This window comes from Ambystoma mexicanum, chromosome 12 (assembly GCF_040938575.1).
Source record: "Ambystoma mexicanum isolate Mex_15411 chromosome 12, UKY_AmexF1_1, whole genome shotgun sequence".
NCBI lineage: Eukaryota > Metazoa > Chordata > Amphibia > Caudata > Ambystomatidae > Ambystoma > Ambystoma mexicanum.
Genome location: NC_090936.1, coordinates 514,106,912 through 514,127,978, shown reverse-complemented (window position 1 = coordinate 514,127,978; position 21,067 = coordinate 514,106,912). Strand labels below are relative to the sequence as shown.

The window sequence follows — 21,067 nt, the reverse complement described above, 5'->3', positions numbered from 1 at the left end:
TTTAGTGGGTCTACCTCTTGGCATTCTGAGCGATCCATCCTAGATGGTGGTAGAATTCATAACCATAAAGGATAAACCTTGGTGACGAGGGTTTCATTACGAAATGAACATAATGGATTGAACTGATTGCTGCTCAACACGATGTATCGAGTCAGCTAACTGAAGCCTGTCTGCTGCAGTGTAACGCTTGATCCACATACTCTAAATGAGTCGCATCAGCTTCTTTAGAGAATATTGCACCATCATCTGCTCCCAGGCGTCTAACTAGTAACTGGACTTTGCAGCACTTGCTGCATTCCTTTGGGTGGTATTACATGGTTTCATGTATCTGCCATGTAGCCCTTAGTGGCTTATTGTGTGTCTTCTACTGTGTTTTCTGGGCCTGGTCGTTTTCTGGCTAATCTATGCTTGGTGCAACCAAGAGTCCTCCTTTTGTGCTGAGTGAGTTTTGAGGCTTTTGTTGTGCGTTGGGCTGTGACTAATGTTTGATATTGCCTCTTAAAGGGCATGGAAGAGTTGGTGGATGCAGGTATGGTGAAGGCCATTGGAGTTTCCAATTTCAACCACGAGCAGTTGGAGAGAATCTTGAACAAGCCAGGACTGAAATATAAGCCTGCAAACAATCAGGTAAACTTTCATCTACAGGTTGTTTTTTTTTCTTTCAACCAGTAAATCTTTATAGCTGGGACCCATTAACATCTGTGTCCTGCATGTATGGCTGAGATAATCCCCTTTCGTGGAAAGCCAGATGGAGGGCTTGCAGACTGATCTTCCCCTAGAGCCAACATGTTTTCCTTTGGGGAATGCTGATCTTGAGCAAAAAGCCTACTTTCTTCTCTCCTCTGAGATGTAGTGACGTTCTGAATGTTTGAATGCAGTGAAAAGGGGGCATAACTTCTGCAGAGCTGAAGACCAATTCACTAAAAATTCGGCTTTGTTGCACTTAACATTTTGAGTAGTGGGCTACAAAAAAGATTAGTTGCCAAAGGGCAGCAAGTGTCTGGTTATGGGGCAGGTGGAAGCTGGTGACCAGTTTGAGCCTTGAGGGGCTACAAAAGATATGGAAAGACACAGGCTAAATTGATCTGGCCGTCTGCCGTCATTTTCTATGACACTGATGCTGCGCCTCAGCTGACATATGCATTATTTGTTTTGATCTGATGCAGCGATCTACTGTATCACTCGATTCCACTGGTTTAAAAGCTCTTTGTAGATTAATGTTATAAAGAAGTTGTAATGTGGTGTATTATTGCTATATAATTCATCTGAAATGTTAAAGGCATTTTAGTCCATTGCACTATTGCAAATGTAGATCTTCCTCCAATAATCTTTTATAAAGACATTTTGGAGATACAACTTCAAATGTAATTCATGCACCTCCTTTACATCTACAAATAGTTCCAGGTGGAATTCACAGAAGTGAGACTGGCAGGTAGATGTTATGAAATATCTAGTGAGTGTGTTTTAGTTGAATTGTGTACGAAAACGAAGTCCTACAACCCAAAGAGGCACTTGCCTAGAGGTCAAGGAGAATATTGCTTTGAATATTAAACTAGTGATGATCTTCAAAGATGGGCAGCAAGTCTCAGCTGTAGTAGTACTTGTGGGTCTGTGATTGAAGGTCACAAACTAGCTTATTGATTAAGTCAAATGGGCTGTGCTGCCAGGTGCTGTGAAAGGAGCTGTAGTCCTAGCAAGTCCTTTTTTGGAGTCTGCATGAATTTCAATCCTGGTTTGGCAAGCTTAAGCACGGCAGAACCAGAGCTTTCCAAATCCAATTGGCATCTACTGATAGTCTTAACTTGTCTTGCAGGTGGAGTGCCATCCCTACCTGACCCAAGTCAAGCTTATAGAGTACTGCCACTCCAAAGGCATTACTGTGACTGCATACAGCCCCCTGGGCTCTCCGGATAGGCCATGGTGAGTGTGCAAGCACATGGGTGTGCTTATCTGCTCCAAATAGCACCTGAAGTGTTACGCCAAAGAGGTTTGATCGATCTACGTTTTTGGATGTTATTTGTGGTGTGGGATTTTGTTTTGTGTTCACTTCAGTAAAGGGCCCTCAGATGTCGATGTTTCTCCTAGCCACTAATGTTGGTTCATTTCCTTTTGGCTTGATTTTTAGCAGATTCCTAGTTGTAAATCTGAGACCATTTGTTCTGGATTGGCCAGAACACTGTTACACAAAACTGTTTCATAATGAAAGCTGTTTATGAACTTCAACCATTTTTTAAAAACATGTGATCCATACCCTTTGACCTGCATTTCAGTCCAAGCTCTTATTTGGGTAGGATGTTAGAAAAATTATATACATTACAATCTTGTGTTAACCATCCACATAGAAATTAAGCAAAATATTCCAAATTGATATGCATTGTGCTTGGTGCACAGCCGATTCATTATTCATCATGGCGTGTCGATGCGGCTCCCATCCAGATAGAAGTAGTTTTGCGACCCTATGTACTCTATGCCTACACAAATGATTACTTGGCACACTTCACACTTAAGCACCCATGTCGTGGCAGTCCATGTCTTGGGCTAGATTGCTTTGAAGTGGATAACCTCATCCTCCTGGCATTCAGTTTTGGCAGCTAGAGCAGCGCTAATAACAAAAGCTGTGGCCCTAAAGTGGGAGGTCAGAAGTATTGTCTAACCCTGCACACAAACCTAGACCATGCTAATACAAGGACAGTATTAAATGTTCTCCTAAATTCACAAAACATACCTCGGACCCGTGTACATTCATTGCAAAAGTGGTATGACTGGAAAAATAAAAGATCAAATGTCTCATTTGGTGCAGTCGCTACCATGCAATGGTTTAAGAATACATTCAGTGACTTAACTGTGATTCTCATCAGCTTCTGTCAAATGTCTTGCAACATGGTTTTATTTATTTTTGATCATGATTTGTACTCCTGATGTGGTCCTTTCCTGGTCATGCAGTATCCCCCCACATAAGGTTTACCACACAGACATTTAAGAGGATACACCACATTGTGTGCAATAGTTAGCATCTTTTTCCTGAGGATGTTTTGATTGTTACAGTAACTCATTCCGAACCTGCAAATGGTACTTTCCCTCCAGCAATGGATCTTTTATAGAGCCACAGGTTTAGGATACTCTCACAAGCCACCCTCACCCTCTTGCAGGCTGGGAATCCTTGAATTACTTTGGCTGTAGCAGTACACGAGAAGTAGACTTTCACAGGCTCTTCACCTTGGGCACATATGGCCCCTGCCAATGAGCTGGCTACCCTAAGCCCCATTGTCCATCTATTTCAAGCAGGGCCGCTGTCACCTTTTCTCTGGAATTAATCCAAATATTGGGCAGATCTGTTATAACGTCTTATAGTGGTCATTCAAGCTGGCACTCCTACAAAGACCTGCTGTGGAGTCTCAAGTTGATCCAGGAACGCTTTATTGTACAGAAAGTTATTTATAATTTCTGAGGCTTGTGGAATCTGCTTAGATCACATGCTGTGCATAGGCCGACATCTAGTGGAAGCTGCGGAGTATTAGTTTGTTTTTCGAAAATGGGTGTCGACACAGGGCGTGCCAGTAATACTATCCCTAGTGTGACGTCCACTGTACCCATGATCCCTCACGCGTCTAGGACCCTCATAGTTTTTTCCGCCATGCTGGTCGGAAGCACTGAGCGGAGTTCCCTGACTTAGTCAGATTTTGCAAATATTGTTATATATTTCCCCGTTTATTCCACCTATACGTCGAGTCTCTGAACATCGACGCCGGATCGGAGAAAATTCAACCATCGGACTACAGCGACGGATTTGGGCCTCGGAAGTCCTCTGGCCTCAGCCCGGGCCTCGGAAGTCCTCTGGACTCGGCCCTGCAAGTAGGGAGAGTGGGGGGTGGCACATATCCTACACTCTGATTAATATAGGTACATTACTTATATTCCTACACTTCCCAGCCCGCTGCCACAGGGTGCATATGGAGGGTACCCCTTTTCAATTTTGCCCCAAGTGCAACCGCAAGTATTCTTGGGTTGACAGACACGCCACATGTAACCTCTGCTTGCTGAGGGACCACCCGAGGTGAATTGCAGAGTGTGCAGTCGGTTTAAAAACGAAGACCCTTAAGGACCGTTCGACAAAGCGTTGGGCCCACCACGCCAGGCGACAAGAGGCCATGGCCGCGGAGGGTGCCTTCAGCGACGCCGTACTTTCGGACGGCGAGGGCAATGTGGCGTCAATGGACAGCCAAGCGCAAGTCCCCGACCTCGGAAGGTTGTCGGGCAGGGCAGCTATGGGGAAGACCCCCGGCGACACGAGTGCTACCCACACCACTTACAGCAAACAAAGGTCCAACCGAGACTCGACGCGCACGTCGAGTTCTCGGAAAGAGGCACGAAGAGAACGGTCCACCGAGTCGGTGTCCTCTGGGCGTTCGCGTTCGAGATCGCGCATGACACCAGGCAACCCTCCACTGTTGCTAAGAGTGCCTCGCTCCCCTTAGTGACTGAGGTTCGGTCGTCGGAGGACGACGCCGACCTCTACCCCCCCCAGGCCGCACTCAAGGAGTCGGCGTCTGCAGGCAGCGCAAAGGCTGCTACCGAATCCCTTACACTCTCTAGAGACAGGGACACTACCCCCGAATTTCGGTGCCAGGCACCGGAAACCTCTGATAGGGCCCAAAAATCGGGGAAACACTCTTCAACCTGCGGGGAGGGGGGAAAACAATGAAGTAAGAAGTCCCAGCCTACTTCCACTCCTAAACTACATTCTTCTCCACCTAAACAGATGGGCAAGTCTCTTGTCCCTAAGGCATCTGTTCAGGCCAGAAGGTCAAGTCAGGACAAATCTCAGTCTGATGTCCCTAAGACCCCTGTTCAAACCAGTAGGTCTAGTCAGGATAAAACAGGTAAAGCACTCCAGGAAAGTTATTCCCAGTTCAAGGAAATGGTCCAGTGATGACATAGACCGAGTAATGTCAAGGATGTCGTCATTGGCAGATTTCTACGCCAAAAACCCGGAACACTTTCTCTTATACCCCAGAAGGGTCAACTCCCTCAGGCTCTAAAGATCCAATACCCCCAAGTAAGAAGTCCCGGGCTGAAGCACCAACTCGGTCTTCAGACCCCTTCTATATACAGCCCTATTCTCAATATCGGGAAGATCCATCCTTTGGTGAGGATCCTGACGTGGGCATGTTCGAAGAACAAACTGGGACAGGCTATTATGGGGATGAGGAGGAGGACGACGACCCAGATACATACAGGGTAGATTCCCAGGTAGAGAGAGTCCGCGGTTACCGACTACCCTGTCGACAACCAGCCTCTCCTGAATGAGGTCCTGTCCAGAGCGGCACAGCACTTCCACATTGACACCCAAGGTGCTCAGGAAGAGAGGGACTTTGCAGAGGAATTGGTGGGAGAAAAGAGACCTGTTGCTCAGGCCATCCCTATCCTTAAGTCAATACAAAGGAGGATAGACCCTTACCTTGTTAATCCCAATCTCACTAGGGCAGTAAACCCCAGAATTGAAAAGCTTTTCAGGGCAGCCCATTCTGACCCACTGTACATAAGGGGACATCTCAAACCGGACTCCCTGGTTGTTACAAACACCCGTAAGAGGGCGGGAACACCCTTTTCATCGTCCGAAGCGCCCCCCCGACAAGGAGAGCAAGAGGATTTATGGCTTGGGCAGGAAAGTAGCCTCCACTTCCGCCTACCAGACAAGGATTGCCAACTCAACCACCCTGCTGGCTAGTTACAACTGCCACCAGTGGGAAGACGTCGCAGCTCTCAGACTCCGCCCCAGAACCCTTAAAAAGCCAATTGGCACGAGTTTGGGCAGAGGGGGCGGCCGTGTCAGGGTTGAGTTTTAAAATCAACCTTTGATGCCGCGGATAACGCCGGCAGTTTAATTGCTGAAAGCACGGTCATCAAGAGGCATGCTTGGCTACGGCAGTCTGGTTTCAAGGCCGAGACCCAAGCATCATTGATAAGCTGGTGGAGCCGGATCTATTGTTTGGAAAGGCAGTCGAGGACACGCTAAAAAATGCCAAGGACGAGTACGAGACACTCAAGTCCCTAGGGCAACTAACCAACAAACCCCCTAACTAGAGAGCGAATGGCAATTTTCGTCGGCCTCGCGGACAAAACTCCCAAAGAGGCTCAAACTATTCCCAAGGCCAGGGTACTACATGGAACACTAACCAGCAGTCTACCCAGAGTTATGGCAGGGGTAACAAAAGAGGTCGTGGTAGGGGTAGAAGCAGTCCCAATAAAGGAGGGGGCACGCCTCCACCAAAACAGTGACGCTCCGTTCAGGGTCTCTTCTCACGCATCCCCAGTAGGAGGACGCATTTCCATCTTCACCCAAGCTTGGGAAGGGATCACTTCAGACAGATGGGTGCTGTCCAGTGTCCGCAGGATACTGCATAGAACTCCTAGAGCGTCCCCGAAACCACCCTCCACGACAAAGAATACACTCTTTAGACCACCAGAAGATCCTATTCGAAGAGATAGAAATTCTTCTCGCAAAGGCCGTGATAGAACTCGTCCCGGGACAACAGGTAAACTAGGGTATTTATTCAACTTACTTCCTTGTGCCAAAAAAAGATTTGACAATGCGCCCAGTATTGGACTTACGCCCTGCAAACAAGTATGTCAAGCCACAAAAATTTTGCATGACTACTCCAAGAGGTAATTCCCCTCCTAAAAAAGGGGGGTATTACATGGCAACATTGGATATGAAAGATGCCTATTTTCATATTTCCATGTTCCCAGCGCACAGAAAATATCTGCGCTTCAAGGTGGACAGTCAGCACTACTAGTTCAAGGTACTGCCCTTCGGGATAGCCTCGGCTCCAAAGGTATTCATCAAGGTAGTGGCGGCGGCACACCTACGCAGGGAGGCAATCCCAGTGTACCCTTATCTGGACGACTGGCTCATTACGGGGGAGACCCCAGTAATTTGCAGGACAAACATTCAAAGAACTATCGACCTCTTCGAATTGGGCTTCTCCATAAACGAGAAAAAATCAAGTCTGGTGCCCAGCACCGCCAAGCAGTTCCTAGGAACTGTTCTAAATGCTCAGAGGGGTTGGCTTTTCCTTCAGAGGAAAGAATTCGGAAAATACTACTGCAAATTCCGCAATATCAAACCGGTCGCCAGATAACAGTACGCAAAGCAATGCGTTTGCTGGGCATGATGGCGTCATGTATTTACCTGGTCCCCCACGCGCGCCTGCTCATGCGTCCCATGCAAGAATGGTTGGCGAAACTGTGGTCTCAGGCAAGTGGTCAGTGGGACGATCTAGTGGTCGTTTCGCCAACACTTGTACAAAGCCTCCACTGGTGGACAAGAGACAATCTATCCAAGGGGAAACCCTTTTACGATCCCGAGATACAGGCGGTAGTCACGACGGACGCATGCCTGACAGGATGGGGAGCTCACCATCTCCACCACACAGCTCAGGGTCTCTGGTCTCGCACAGTGGCCAAGAATCACATCAACCTGCTAGAGCTTCTGGCAGTTTTCAGAGCACTTCAAGCGTTCGAGCCCCACCTACTGAACCTGTCGGTGCAGATCCGGACGGACAGCACGACAGCCATGTTCTACCTGAACAAGCAAGGAGGGACTTGTTCGCCAAATCTGTCCAGACTTGCCCAGAAAATTTTGGATATGGGCACTCAGATTCTTTCTGTCATCTCAACATGTTCCAGGGGATCTCAATTCTCTAGCGGATGCTTTGAGCAGAGATCCCCTTCCGGAGGAACACAAATGGTGTCTACACAGAGATATCGTAGAAGATCTCGTCTCTCAGTGGGGTTTCCCCACTATAGACCTATTCGCCACAAGCGAAAACAGACAGTGCCCAGGATTCGCATCCAGGTTTCCCCAACCAGACTCCCTGGGGAACGCCCTGCGGATGAACTGGTCAGGGATGTTTGCGTATGCTTTTCCACCAACTCCTCTCATCAGGAAGGTGATTAACAGAGTCTGACCCTCGTCCTAGTTGCTCCCATGTGGGCGAGACAACCGTGGTTTCCACACCTACGCAGACTTTCGGTGTGCGATCCCATCAAACTCCCGGGCTGGTACAATCTTTTGTCCCAGCACAAAGGTCAGAAGGTGCATCCTCTACCCAACTCCAAGAACCTAGCAGCATGGCTCCTGAGGTCATAGTTTGGACATCTCAATTTACCACAGAGATGTATGGACATCCTAAAAGAGTCTAGGAACCCGAACACGAGGCATTGCTACTTCGACAAATGGAAGAGATTCGTTATCTGGTGCCAGAATAAACAAATCAACCCAGTTGATTGCACTCCTTCCACAATCGTGACATACATGCTCCACCTGCTGGACGCAGGTTTGGTTTTCAACTCATTAAAGGTACACCTGGCAGCACTGTCAGCGTACACCACCTCACATAGCAAGGGGTCGTGGTGGAAGGTACCTGTGGTTAAAGCCTTCATGGATGGAGTAAAGAGACTTCATCCCCCTATATCTAACCCACCACCAGGATGGGACCTGAATGTGGTGCTATCTAAACTCATGGGCCCCCCTATTCGAGCCCATGCATAAGACAAGTCTCAAACACCTGACCTATAAGACTGCCTTCTTAGTAGCCATTACATCCATAAGAAGGGTCAGTGAAATTCAGGCTGTCAGTGCAGGATCCTTTCTTTACTATTCATAAGGAGTGCAGGATCCTTTCTTTACTATTCATAAGGATAAGCTGGTTTTACGGACACACCCTAGGTTCTCACCTAAGTTTATTTCTAAATTCCATGTAAACCAGTCCATCGAGCTTCCGGCTTTCTTCCAAAACCCACAAAGCTCGGCTGAGGTTAAACTACACACCCTAGATGTGCGTAGGGCGGTCCTTTACTACGTAAACAAGACCAGACCGCTTAGGAAAACAGATCAACTGTTTGTCTCCGTAGCCACAGGCAAAGAGGGAGATCGCGTCTCTAAGGGTGCCATCTCCAAGTGGATTGTCAACTGTATTCAGTTGTGTTACTCTTTCTGACAAAACTTTGCCTTTTACGCCCAGAGCCCACTCGACAAGAGGCATTGGGGCCACTCTGGCTTTCATTGCAAATGTTCCCCTTGACACCATTTGCAAAGCAGCTACTTGGAGCTCTATTCACACTCTTACTCAGCACTACTGCATTGACACCCATTCCAAGACAGATACTCAAGTGGGACAAGCTGCTCGAAGACATTTATTTGCTCATGACCCTTCTCAAATCCCACCTCCTAACACTGCTCGCTAATCTATGCACAGCATGTGATCTAAGCAGATTCCACAAGCCGCAGAAGGGATACATTACTCACCGTAATCATATTTCTGTATCTGCTTAGATTCACTTGCGACCCACCTTTCCTCCCCTCTGAGAGAAGGCGCATGGATGCTTGTAGTTTTATCTATCTTCTATCTGCTTGGATCATCTATACTCGCGCTACTCCTCATGTCAGGAAAAATACAATCTGACAGTCCTAGACGCGTGAGGGATCATGGGTACAGTGGACGTGACACTAGGGATAGTATTACTGGCACGCCCTGTGTCGACGCCCATTTTCGAGTTTCGAAAAACAAACTGTAATGCTCCGCAGCTTCCACTAGATGTCGGCCTATGCACAGCATGTGAATCTAAGCAGATACATTACTCACCGTAATCGTATTTTTGATGCTTGTATTATATATTCCACTTCCTCCAAAGAGGGATGGCACTCGTCAAGTTTAGGTTGTACGCCAGCTCAAAGTTCCTCAAAATCAGCCCATCACACAACGATAATTCTGTTCAAGTATCCAGTTTTATTTTAGGCATCAGTAAGACAGATTAACCACGATACAACTCGTTTCGCAACGCTCCCGTTGCTTGATCACGTGTATATATATTTCGGAGGCTTGTGGAATCTGCTTAGATCTCATGCTGTGCATAGGCCGACTTCTAGTGGAAGCTGAGGAGTATTAGTTTGTTTTTTGAACTCGAAAATGGGCGTCGACACAGGGCGTGCCAGTAATACTATCCCTAGTGTGACTTCCGCTGTACCCATGATCCCTCACGCGTGTAGGACCCTCAGATTGTTTTTTACCGCCATACTTGTCGGAAGCATTGTTGCGCCGTTCCCTGGCTTTCAGCCATTTGCTCATAATTAATAATTTATCTAAAAATTCCTGTTCTCTGAATCCCATGTCGAAAGATCGAAGATCGACGCCAGACCGAAGAACGAACAACCGTCGAGGCTGCACGGCGGACTTTGGGCCTCGGAAGGCCTCTGGCCTCGGCCCTGCAAGCAGGGAGAGTACGGGGTGGACATAATCACACTCCCTTTATTTCCTACATACTCGCCCGCTGCCATTAGGTGACATATGGAGAATACTCCATTTAAATTTTGCCCCAAGTGCAACCGCAAGTTTCCTTGGGTTGACACATACCACCTGTAATCTGTTTGCCTAGGGACCACCCCGAAGCTAACTGCAAGGCGTGTAGGCTCTTTAAGGCAAAGACACTAAAGGACCGCTCCACTAAACGTTGGGCCCATCACGCCAGGCAGCTCTAGGCCATGGAAGCGGTGGGATCCTTCAGTGATGGCAGCAACGCAGACGTTTCGGATGGTGAGGGCACAGGGGCGTCGAAAGACATCCAAGTGCTAGTCCCCGACCTCGGAGGATTGTCCGGCGGGGCAGTTATGGGGAACACACCCGGCGATATGAGCGCTACCCATACTACTACACCTAAACACACTAATCCCAGCCAAGATTTGACACGCGTGTCGAGTACTCTGAAGAAAGAGGCACATAAGGAGCGGTCCACAGATTCGCTGTCCTGGGCGTTCCAGGTCGAGATCGCCTCATGACACACGCAACCGTCCAGTTGCCAAGAGTGCCTCGCTCCCCAAAGTCAGAGGTATGCTCGTCAGAAGACTAATCCGACCTCCACCCCCAAGCTGCACGCTTAGTCTGCTCCGGCAGCTCGTTCCACGTCTGCCTCCGAGTCTCGACGTTCACACTCTAAAGATACAGAAGCTAGCCTACACACCCCCGAATCTCGGTGCCAGGAGTTGAAAAGGCCAGACATCAGTTGAAAAGGCCAAACCATCAGGGAAACACTCCTCAGGTCATGGTAAAGGGGACAAACGGAAGAAGTCTTCTCACACAACTTCTACACCCCAGGTCCACAAAGACCAACATGGGTCTTCAGACCAGGGTAAATCTAAGACCCCTGACCCTGTCTCCAGGTCTAAAATTATCCCTCCCACTCTACAGGATATGGGAATAGGAGAGGAACCTCAGCAGGAGGTAGTCATCCCCAGTTCCAGGGAATGGAGCTGTGATGACATCAACAGGCTGATGAGAAGAATGTCTTCTTTGGCTAATTTTCTATGAAAAAAACCCTGATTATTTTCTAAGCTATCAGAGTACCCCTGACAACTCTACTTCAGGATCAAAAGACGCTCAGCCTCCCAGTAAAAGACCTCGTGATGGAACTCCAGCTCAGGGCCTGGTTTCAGACACATTTTTTATTCAACCCTCCCATTGGTATGCTGAAGACCCAGACATACAAATGCTGGACGACCAAGCAGGAGTCTATTCTTACGCAGACGACGAGGACCAGGAGGAAGACGAGGCAGAGGGCTATATAATGTAGACTCGCCTGTTGACAAAGAACCACCGGTCACTGACTCACCTGTGGATAATCAGCCTCTACTGAATATGGTCTTAGTTAGAGCTGCAGAGCACTTTCACATAGACACTCAGGGGGCTCAAGAAGAAAGGGACTTCGCAGAAGAGATCATGGGGGATAAGAAACCCATCGCCCAAGCCATAGTTATTCTGAAGTCCATCCAACGCAGAATTGACCCTTCCCTCCTCACCCCTAATCTCACTAGGGCTGTCAACCCCAGAATTGAGAAAAGTTCAGTGCCGCCCATTCAGACTCACTTTATATAAGGGGTCAACTTAAACCCGACTCGTTGGTAGTCACTAATACCAGGAAAAGGGCGGGGACACCTCATCATCCGAAGCTCCTCCAGACAAGGAGAGCAAGAGGATTTATGGGTTGGGAAGAAAAGTGGCCTCCACTTCTGCTTACCAGGCAAGAATCACCAATACCACCACTCTGCTGGCAAGCTATAATTGTATGTCAAGCCCCAAAAATTTCGCATGACTACGCTCCAAGAGGTAATCCTCCCCCTCTCCCCAAAAAAGGGGAGATTACATGGCAACATTGGACATGAAAGGTGCCTATTTTCATATTTCAATGTTCCCAGCGCACAGAAGATTCTTGCGCTTCAAGGTGGACAGTCAGCACTACCAGTTCAAGGTGCTGCCCTTCGGTATAGCCTTGGCTCCACGGGTATTCACCAAGGTACTGGTGGTGGTGGCGGCACACCTATGCAGGGAGGCAATCCCAGTGTAACCTTACATGGAGGACTGGCTCATCACGGGGGAGACCCCAGTAATTTGCAGTTCCAACATCCAAAGAACGATCGACCTCTTGGAATTGAGTTTCTCAATCAACGAGAAAAAAATCAAGTCTGGTGCCAAGCACCTCCAAACTGTTCCTAGGAGCTGTCCTAAACACGCAAGAGGGGTTGGCCTTTCCATCAGAGGAAAGAGTTTGGAATCTACTACTACAAATTCCTCAATATCAGGCCGGTCGCCAGATAATGGTGCGCAAAGTGATGTGTTTGCTAGGCATGATGGCGTCATGTATTTACCTAGTTCCGCACGTGCGCCTGCGACCCATGCAGGAATGGTTGGTGAAACAGTGGTCTCAGGCAAGTAGTCAATGGGACGATCGCGTGGTCGTTTCGCCAACACTAGTACAGAGTCTCCACTGGTGGGCAAGAGAGAACCTGTCAAAGGGGAAACCCTTTTACGACCCGGAGATACAGGCCGTAGTCACTACAGATGCGTCCCTGTCGGGGTGGGGAGCACACCTCCTTCACCACACAGCTCAGGGTCTCTGGTCTCACAGTGGCCAAGAATCACATAAATCTGCTAGAGCTTCTGGCAGTCTTCAGAGCACTTCGAGTGTTCGAACCCCACCTGTTGAATCTGTCAGTGCAGAGCACGACAGCTAGGTTTTTTACGTAAACCGGGAGGGACTTGTTCGCCAAATCTGTCCAAGCTTGCCCAGAAAACTTGGATATGGGCACTGAGACGGAACATTTCTCCAGCATGGGGTCTGGCATGGATTCACATGCTCATTCCCCGTCGTCAGGCTGGGAAGAATCCTCGGTGAAGAAAAATCAGTATCAGTTTCGTTTCTGATCTGTCTTTCGTAGTAGTAACCAATCACTGATCTCTGCGTCATACTGACCACAGCCAATGACTGCCATCTCCCTAAGTCCCGCCTCTGGCAGCCATCTTCAGATTTTTACTGCACGTTCAAGTGTTTGGATCCTCGTGCTATTTCTCTCGAGCTTTAGTGGTTTTTTTTCACGCTTTTTCTTAGGAAAAATGTTCTCTTTTTCGGTCAAAAGAGCCTCAAGCTCCACCATTTCTTTATCCGATCAATGGGGACCCGTGTCGGATTCTTCTACGCCCCTCAAGGGTGAAGATTTCGTCGAGCCACGCTTTTGGAGGACTCCAGAAGTTTCTCAGGCCCATCTCGATCATGGCCCAGGAGAAGGGAAGCTCGACGCCCGGAAAGCTGTTCAGGGTCTGCCCTGGATGCCAGCTTCAGAATGTCTTTAAGGAGGACAAACACTCCCTTTGCCTCTACTGCCTGCATGAGGACAAGACGCACGTGGAGAAGGACTGTGCGTTTTGCGGCAATATGTCGAAGCGGACCATGAAGGACCGCCATCTGCGTCTCGCCAACTGGCTGGAAGGGAAGAGCCCGTCAGGCGAGAAGAAGTCCGAGCGGTCTTCTAAGACCTTTGAGGGCGCCCCGGCGACAGGGGTCCAACAGAAGGCCAAGCACCGCGAGTCTGCTGGCACCGGGAGCGCCGAACGGTCGGGCTCTACGGGCGCCAGGCAGGGCGCATCCTCCCCGGCGCCATCAACCACGAGCCAACGCTCTGGCTCGGGTAAGAGGAAGGCCGAGCACCTGGCGAAGCTTCTGGAGAGACCCCGCTCGAGCCCCATCGGAGGGGGAGCGAGGCGGTGAGCGCACCTGGTGGTGAAAGCCTTAATCCACCCGGCCAAGGCCTCTATCGAGACAGTCGCGGCGGCCCTGGCTCAGCCTGTGGAGGCTACACCAGTGGTGGCGACCTCGGGGCCCAGAGTCTCCCTGCCACCACGGAGGGAGTCCTCTTTCATGCCCATCAACGGGACCCCTGTGAAACCTCCGACGGATAAGAAAAAGGGGGGGCAGGAGGTCGTCGTGGATTCGGCCTCAACCTCTGAGGAGGAGCTAATCGAAGTCTTATGCCACGGCGTTGGCGTGGAAGAAGACCAGCCCGTCGGGAGGGACCCCGACGTAGGAGACGACGAGAACGTCGAGGGTGCCGACGGGGCTCCTGACCGCCCGTCGGACTCCCCTCAACCAGTGCCGCAAGACAACTCGGCGGCCATTTTGTTGGCTATACAGTCCTTATGCTCGGAGATAAGGACGAGATTGCCGTTACCACCAACGGAGGAACCTCTCCCGATGGGGGACCCGGAGCCAGGCCCTTCTGGAAGCCCCCCTCCTAAGAGAAGAAGGATTCATCCTCCACCTCCTTAACCATCGCGCCCTGCTCAGCCCTCCTCCCCGTCCACGACCCGTGGGGAGGATACAGGGACTGACACGGCCGCGACGGGCACAGACGACGAGGTTTATGACTAGGATCTCCTGTCGTCACCTCCTCCCTGGGCTTCCCCGCCCGACGAGATTGGATCGTTTCATGCCATGATCGCCAGGGCATCCGAGCTTTTCCAGCTCTTGCCCGGGAGAGAAGGAAGGTTTCCTTTATCAACGGCGCGAGACCAAGAGGAAGACGGTCCTCGCTGTACCTCTACTGGATGATATCTGGGATGAGGGTCTCGCCCTCCTCAAGAACCCATCCACAACGCCTGCGAGAAGGGACCGGTACGAGAAGAAGTACCGGGTCCCGGACGCGGCCCCCTTGTGCCTTTTGGGCAGAGCCGACCCCGGACTCGATTAAGGCTGCCAACGCCTTGGCTATCGTAGCCTGCTACGACAGGGAGTTGTGGTACAAAATCGCCCCCCTGCTGGACTTCTTACCAGACGACAAGAGGGCGGAGGCCCTAGAGATCTTGCAGGAAGGAGAAGTGGCATCGGACCACGCCATTTCGATGGCGACGGACATCGCTGACACTGGATTTCGCAAGTTGGGCAACGGCGTGTGCCTTAGACGGCGTGGATGGCTCAAGGCAACTGACTTCTGTCAGGACGTGCAGACCAGAGTCTTGGACATGCCGTTCGAAGGGAGCAACCTGTTTGGGAAAACAGTGGACGATTCCCTACAAGCCATCAAGACGGACACGTAGACGGCCCGGGCTCTTGGTGTTTTCCAGCAATGACGGCCACCCTTTCGGAGCGGCGGAGGCAAGCAGGGTGCCTCCAAAGGTTCCAGCGGTGGATTTTCCACCTATCGTCAAGCGGCTCGTTCGTCGTCGCAAGAAGCCTACAGGGGACGAGGCAAGTTGGGCGGACGCCGCCGTCGTCGGCAAGGCGGCAAAGCATCGTCGAAGCAGGACTGACCGGCCGTGGGGTCGGGCCCCCACCGAAGCACCCCGGTGGGAGGCCGGCTGGCGAACTTCGTCAGCGTGTGGGAGTCCATCTCCTCCGACCGTTGGGTGCTGGACGCCCTGGCCCAGGGTCACGTGCTCGAGTTTCTAAAGAAGTGCCCGCGCGTCCCCCCCCGTGGCCAGGAAGGAACATCACGTCCCTCAACTTCTCTTGGAGGTAAAGGCGATGCTCAGGAAAGGCGCCATCGAGCTCGTCCCAAAGAGGCTTCGGGGCTCTGGAGTTTACTCAAGATTCTTCCTTGTGAAGAAGACAGGAGGATGGCGTCCCATCCTGGACCTACGACGACTGAACAAATTCATCAAGGCGCAGAAGTTCCGGATGGTCACCCTCCAGCACGTCCTGGGTCAACTGGAGGAGGGCGATTTCCTGTCATCGTTGGATTTGGAGGATGCCTACTTCCATATCCCCATCCTAAAGGGACACCGAAAGTTTCTCAGATTCGTGGTCCAAGGGCGTCACTACCAGTTCAGAGCCCTTCCCTTCGGATTGAGGTCGGCACCCAGGGTGTTCACCAAGTGCCTTGCACCGGTGGCGGTGCGGCTGCGCCTGAAGGGGATCCACGTCTACCCCTACCTGGACGACTGGCTCATCCGGAGGAGCTCGCCGCGGAGCACACGGCGAGGACGTCCAACTACTCACGGACCTGGGATTCTCCATAAACTACACCAAGCCCCACCTGGTGCCCGCTCAAGACTCACTGTTTCTGGGAGCGAAGCTCGACACAGTGGCATGTCTGGCCTCTCCGGAGGAAAGGACGAGGGCCATCTTGGGCAAGGTGCAGCGGATGTTGGTTGCGGCCAGGGTGAGGTCCATCAAGTCCCTCCTCGGAATGATTTCTTGCATTTATCTCATCTACCTGTGCAGGCTTCGGATGCGCCTGTTACAGGAGTTCCTGGACGCTCGCTGGATCCAGACGGGCAGCTTCGAGGACAGGATCACACTCGACGAGAGCTTCCGACGAGCGACCCGGTGGTGGGGCACCCGCGCACATCTGATGGCGGGCATGGACGTCCAGACCCCGGCCACCAGAAGAGTGTTTTGGGCGCTCAGGTCCTTTCTTCCGTCCCTCAAGGGGAAGGTGGTGAGGATCTTCACCGACAACACCACCACAATGTTCTACATCAGGAAGCAGGGCGGTACCAGATCCCCAGCCCTGTCCAAGGAGGGTCAGGATCTGTGGCATTGGGCCGTCGCCCAAGGGATGTTTCTGGTGCCGTTCCATCTGGCAAGGATAAAAAACACCATTGCCGACTCGCTCAGCAGAGAGCTGCGCTCGTGCCACGAGTGGGAACTACGACAGGATCTAGTGGACCGCCTCTTCCGACGGTGGGGGCACACCCCAGATCGATCTGTTCGCGGCGAACTAGTGCCGGAGGTTCGCCAGCAGGTTTCCCCAGCCGAGGAGCATGGGCGATGCTTTCTCGTTCCCCTGGGAGGGCCTGTTCCTATATGCGTTCCCTCCATTGCCGCTGCTGATCCGGCTCATCAACCAGCTCAAGCGGTCACGGTGCAGGACGATCCTCGTCGCACCTGCGTGGCCAAGGCAGATATAGTTCCCGGACCTTCTGGACTTGTCAGCGTCCCCGTCAATCAAGCTGCCAGTGGACGCGGATCTTCTCTCCAGAGAAGGAGGCGCCAGCCTCCATCACGACCCGAAGTCGCTGAACTTGCAGGCCTGTCTCCTGCAGCGTTAAAGTTTGGAGGTTAGGACATACCGGCCGACTGCAGAGAGGTTCTTGCAAAGGCCAGGGCGTCCTCAACTCTTAAATGCTACGGACACAAATGGAAGAGGTTCTCTGTCTGGTGCCACGCACAGAAGATTAACCCTCTACGGATTACGGCTGAAGTTCTGCCGTACCTGCTGACGCTGGCCAAGGCTGGACTGGCGCACGCTTCCATCAAGATTCATCTTGCTGCGATCTCCTGATACACCAGAACCATGGGACGGACGTCTTTGTGGTCTCATCGTCTGGTGAAAGAATTCATGAAGGGACTGTTCAGATCGTTCCCGCCGGCGTGGGAGCTTAACGTGGTGCTGACCAAGCTCATGGGACCTCCGTTCGAGCCTCTGCACTCAGCTCCGTTGAAGTTCTTGTCGTGGAAGACAGCGTTTCTAGTGGCCATCACCTCCGCACGACAGGTGGGTGAGATCCAGGCCCTTTCCTGCAAGCCCCCATACTTGACTTTTCACAACACAAGGGTAGTGCTCAGGACGCACCCCTCCTTCATGCCCAAGGTGCCGTCGGACTTCCACCTCAACGAACCCTTGGTGTTGCCTGTTTTCTTCCTGTCGCCTTCGTTGCCGGCTGAAAGGACTTTGCACTCGCTGGATGTGGCTAGAGCGCTGAAGTTCTACGTGGACCGCACAAAGAGTTTTCGGAAGACGTCACCACTTTTTGTGAACTTTAGACCTGTCAATCAGGGGAAGGCTCTCTCGAAGGCTTCCATTTCCAGATGGCTCTCCGGCTGTATCATGTACTGTCTCAGTTACAGGTAAGTAACTTGTTCCTTACCTGTCATCTCAACATGTTCCAGGGATCTCAATTCTCTAGCGGACGCCTTGAGCAGAGATCCCCTCCCAGAAGAACACGAAGAAGGAGAAGTAGGAGACCTCTTCTCACAGTGAGGTTTCCCCACTATAGATCTATTCGCCACAAGCGAAAAACGGACAATGTCCAGGATTTGCATCCAGTTCCCCCCAGCCAGACTCCAAGGGGAACACCCTATGGATGAACTGGTCAGGGATGTTTGCCTACGCTTTTCCACCCACTCCTCATCAGGAAGTTGGTCAACAAGATGCACAGGGAATCGATGACGCTCATCCTAGTTGCTCCCATGTGGGCGAGGCAACTGTGGTTCCCACACCTACGCAAACTGGCAGTGTGTGAACCCATCAAGCTCCCATGCTGGCACAACCTACTATCCCAGCACCAAGGACAAACCGTTCATCCTCAACCCAGCTCAATGAACTTGGCAGCATGGCTCCTGAAGTCATAGAGTTTGGCCATCTCAATCTACCACAGAGATGCATGGATATCCTAAAGCAATCTAGGAAACCAAACACCAGACACTGTTCATTTGATAAATGGAAAAGATTTGTTATTTGGTGCCAGAATAAACAGATCAACCCAGTTGATTGTACTCCTTCCAACATCGTCACCTACATGCTCCACCTGCTGGATGCAGGGTTGGTATTTAATTCACTCAAGGTACACCTGGCGGCGCTATCGGCCTACACCACCTCCCATATAACAAGGTGTTGTGGTGGAAAGTACCAATGGTTAAAGCATTCATGGAAGGGGTAAAGAGACTCCACCCTCCAATTTCTAACCCACCACCAGGATGGGATCTTAATGTGGTGCTTGCTTAACTCATGGACCCCCCCCCTCTTTGAACCCATTCATAAAGCTACTCTCAAACACCTGACCTATAAAACTGCCTTCTTAGTAGCCATTACATCCATAAGAAGGGTCAGTGAAATTCAGGCTGTCAGTGCAGGATCCTTTCTTTACTGTTCACAAGGATAAACTGGTTCTACAAACTCATCCTAGGTTCTCACCTTAGTTCATTTCTAAATTCCACGTTAACCAGTCCATTGAGCTACTGGCCTTCCAAGAACCCAAAAGCTCTGCTGAGGTAAAACTACACTCTCTAGATCTCTACTATGTAGACGAGACCAGACTGCTAAAAAAGACAGACCAACTGTTTGTTTCCGTAGCTACAGGCAGAGAGGGAGAGTGCATCTCTAAAGGTGCCATCTAGAAATGGATAGTCAATGTATTCAGCTGTGTTACTCCCTTTCTGAAAAAACTCTGCCTTTTACGCCAAGAACCCACTCTACAAGAGGCACTGGGGCCACTCTGGCTTTCATTGCAAATGTACCCCTCGACACCATTTGCAAAGCAGCTACATGGAGCTCTATACACTTTTACTCGGCACTACTGCATTGACACTCATTCCAAGACAGATACTCAAGTGGGACAAGCGGTTCTAAGACCTCTGTTCGCTCATGACCCTTCTCACATACCACCTTCTTCTAACACTGCTCGCTAATCTATGCACAGCATGTGATCTAAGCAGATTCCACAAGCCTCAGAAGGGATACATTACTCACTGTAATCTTATTTATGATGCTTGTATCTGCTTAGATTCACATGCGCCTCCCCTTCCTCCCCTCTGAAAGAAGGCGCATGGATGCTTGTAGTCTTTTCTAGCTGCTTGCATAATCTGTACTCGCTCTACTCCATGTCAGAAAAATCCTACACGCGAGGGATCATGGGTACAGTGGATGACACACTAGGGATAGTATTACTGGTATGCCCTGCCGACGTCCCTTTTTCGACTTTCAAAAACAACTGTAATACCCTGCAGCTTCCACTAGATGTCGGCCTATGCACAGCATGTGAATCTAAGCAGATAGAAGCATCAGAAATACGATTACGGTGAGTAATGTATCACATATATTCCTGTTACTCTTGTACTATGTACAGTGACATGGAAGACTGGACGGGACAGGGAATGGAATTGGACTCTACATACATGGGAGAAAACCCACAGGTCATCCGAACAGCTCAGCTCAGGCCCCCAACTGACGCACTCTGAACATTCCCTCACAGATCCACTCAACATTCTCCTGAGCTGCATTCATGCATCATCATTCTGACAGAAGGCACTCCTGGCCAGTGACATCACAAGACTACATACCCAGACACAAACCACATCTCCCTTTCGCACACCAAAAGCGTTCCAACAAACCACAACCTTCCATCCAGACACGGAGCCTGCCACGCGCTGGCACAAACTAAGTCTGGAGGACATCAATTGACTAAGCAGGTGGGAAAACAAGAGGGGGGGAACCACAGATTGCCTCACGACGGACCCGGTTGCAACACAAAACAGTGAAGCAGAGCCAAACGGAAACTTTCGTCCGAAGAAGTCCAAACTCACTAACACACAGGAGAGGGTGCCACAAGACTACATTACAACAATCTAGTTTCCTGATGCCTACTGAGCGTATTTTATTCCCTTATTTTTCATTGTGGGATGTCTAATTATTGAAATAGTATCCTGTCTTGTTGCACCAGCCAGCTGTGGGTCCCAATTTAAAAACTGCAGGATAGACCTGTAAGGAAAGCACCCTATTCCTTACAAGGTCTGGGAGCCCATCTACCGAGAACGAATACTGTCAAAAAACTTGTTCTATGGGAAGATGCCCACTCGGGAGGGTTTACAACCACGTTTTAGCTCACTGCATACTTCAGAGCAGAAATACAATTTTCATACCGGTCTTTGTCCCACCCACAAGGGCAGTCCAGTACCAAAATGCTAGCCAATTCTCTGAATAAGAGTACCAACAGCAACCCCAGGCACGTGTTTTGGCCTA

The 21,067-nt window shown here is 50.5% G+C and overlaps 1 protein-coding gene across 1 annotated transcript in view; it reads left to right on the top strand.

The window, feature by feature from the left end:
* The window catches only part of LOC138513720 (aldo-keto reductase family 1 member B1-like), a 332,321-nt gene that overhangs the window by 129,193 nt on the left and 182,061 nt on the right, over positions 1-21,067 (top strand). The window contains exons 5-6 of the mRNA XM_069628798.1: positions 505-627; positions 1,814-1,920. Coding sequence (XP_069484899.1) covers positions 505-627; positions 1,814-1,920 — 230 coding nt within the window. The remainder of the gene's footprint in view (positions 1-504; positions 628-1,813; positions 1,921-21,067) is intronic.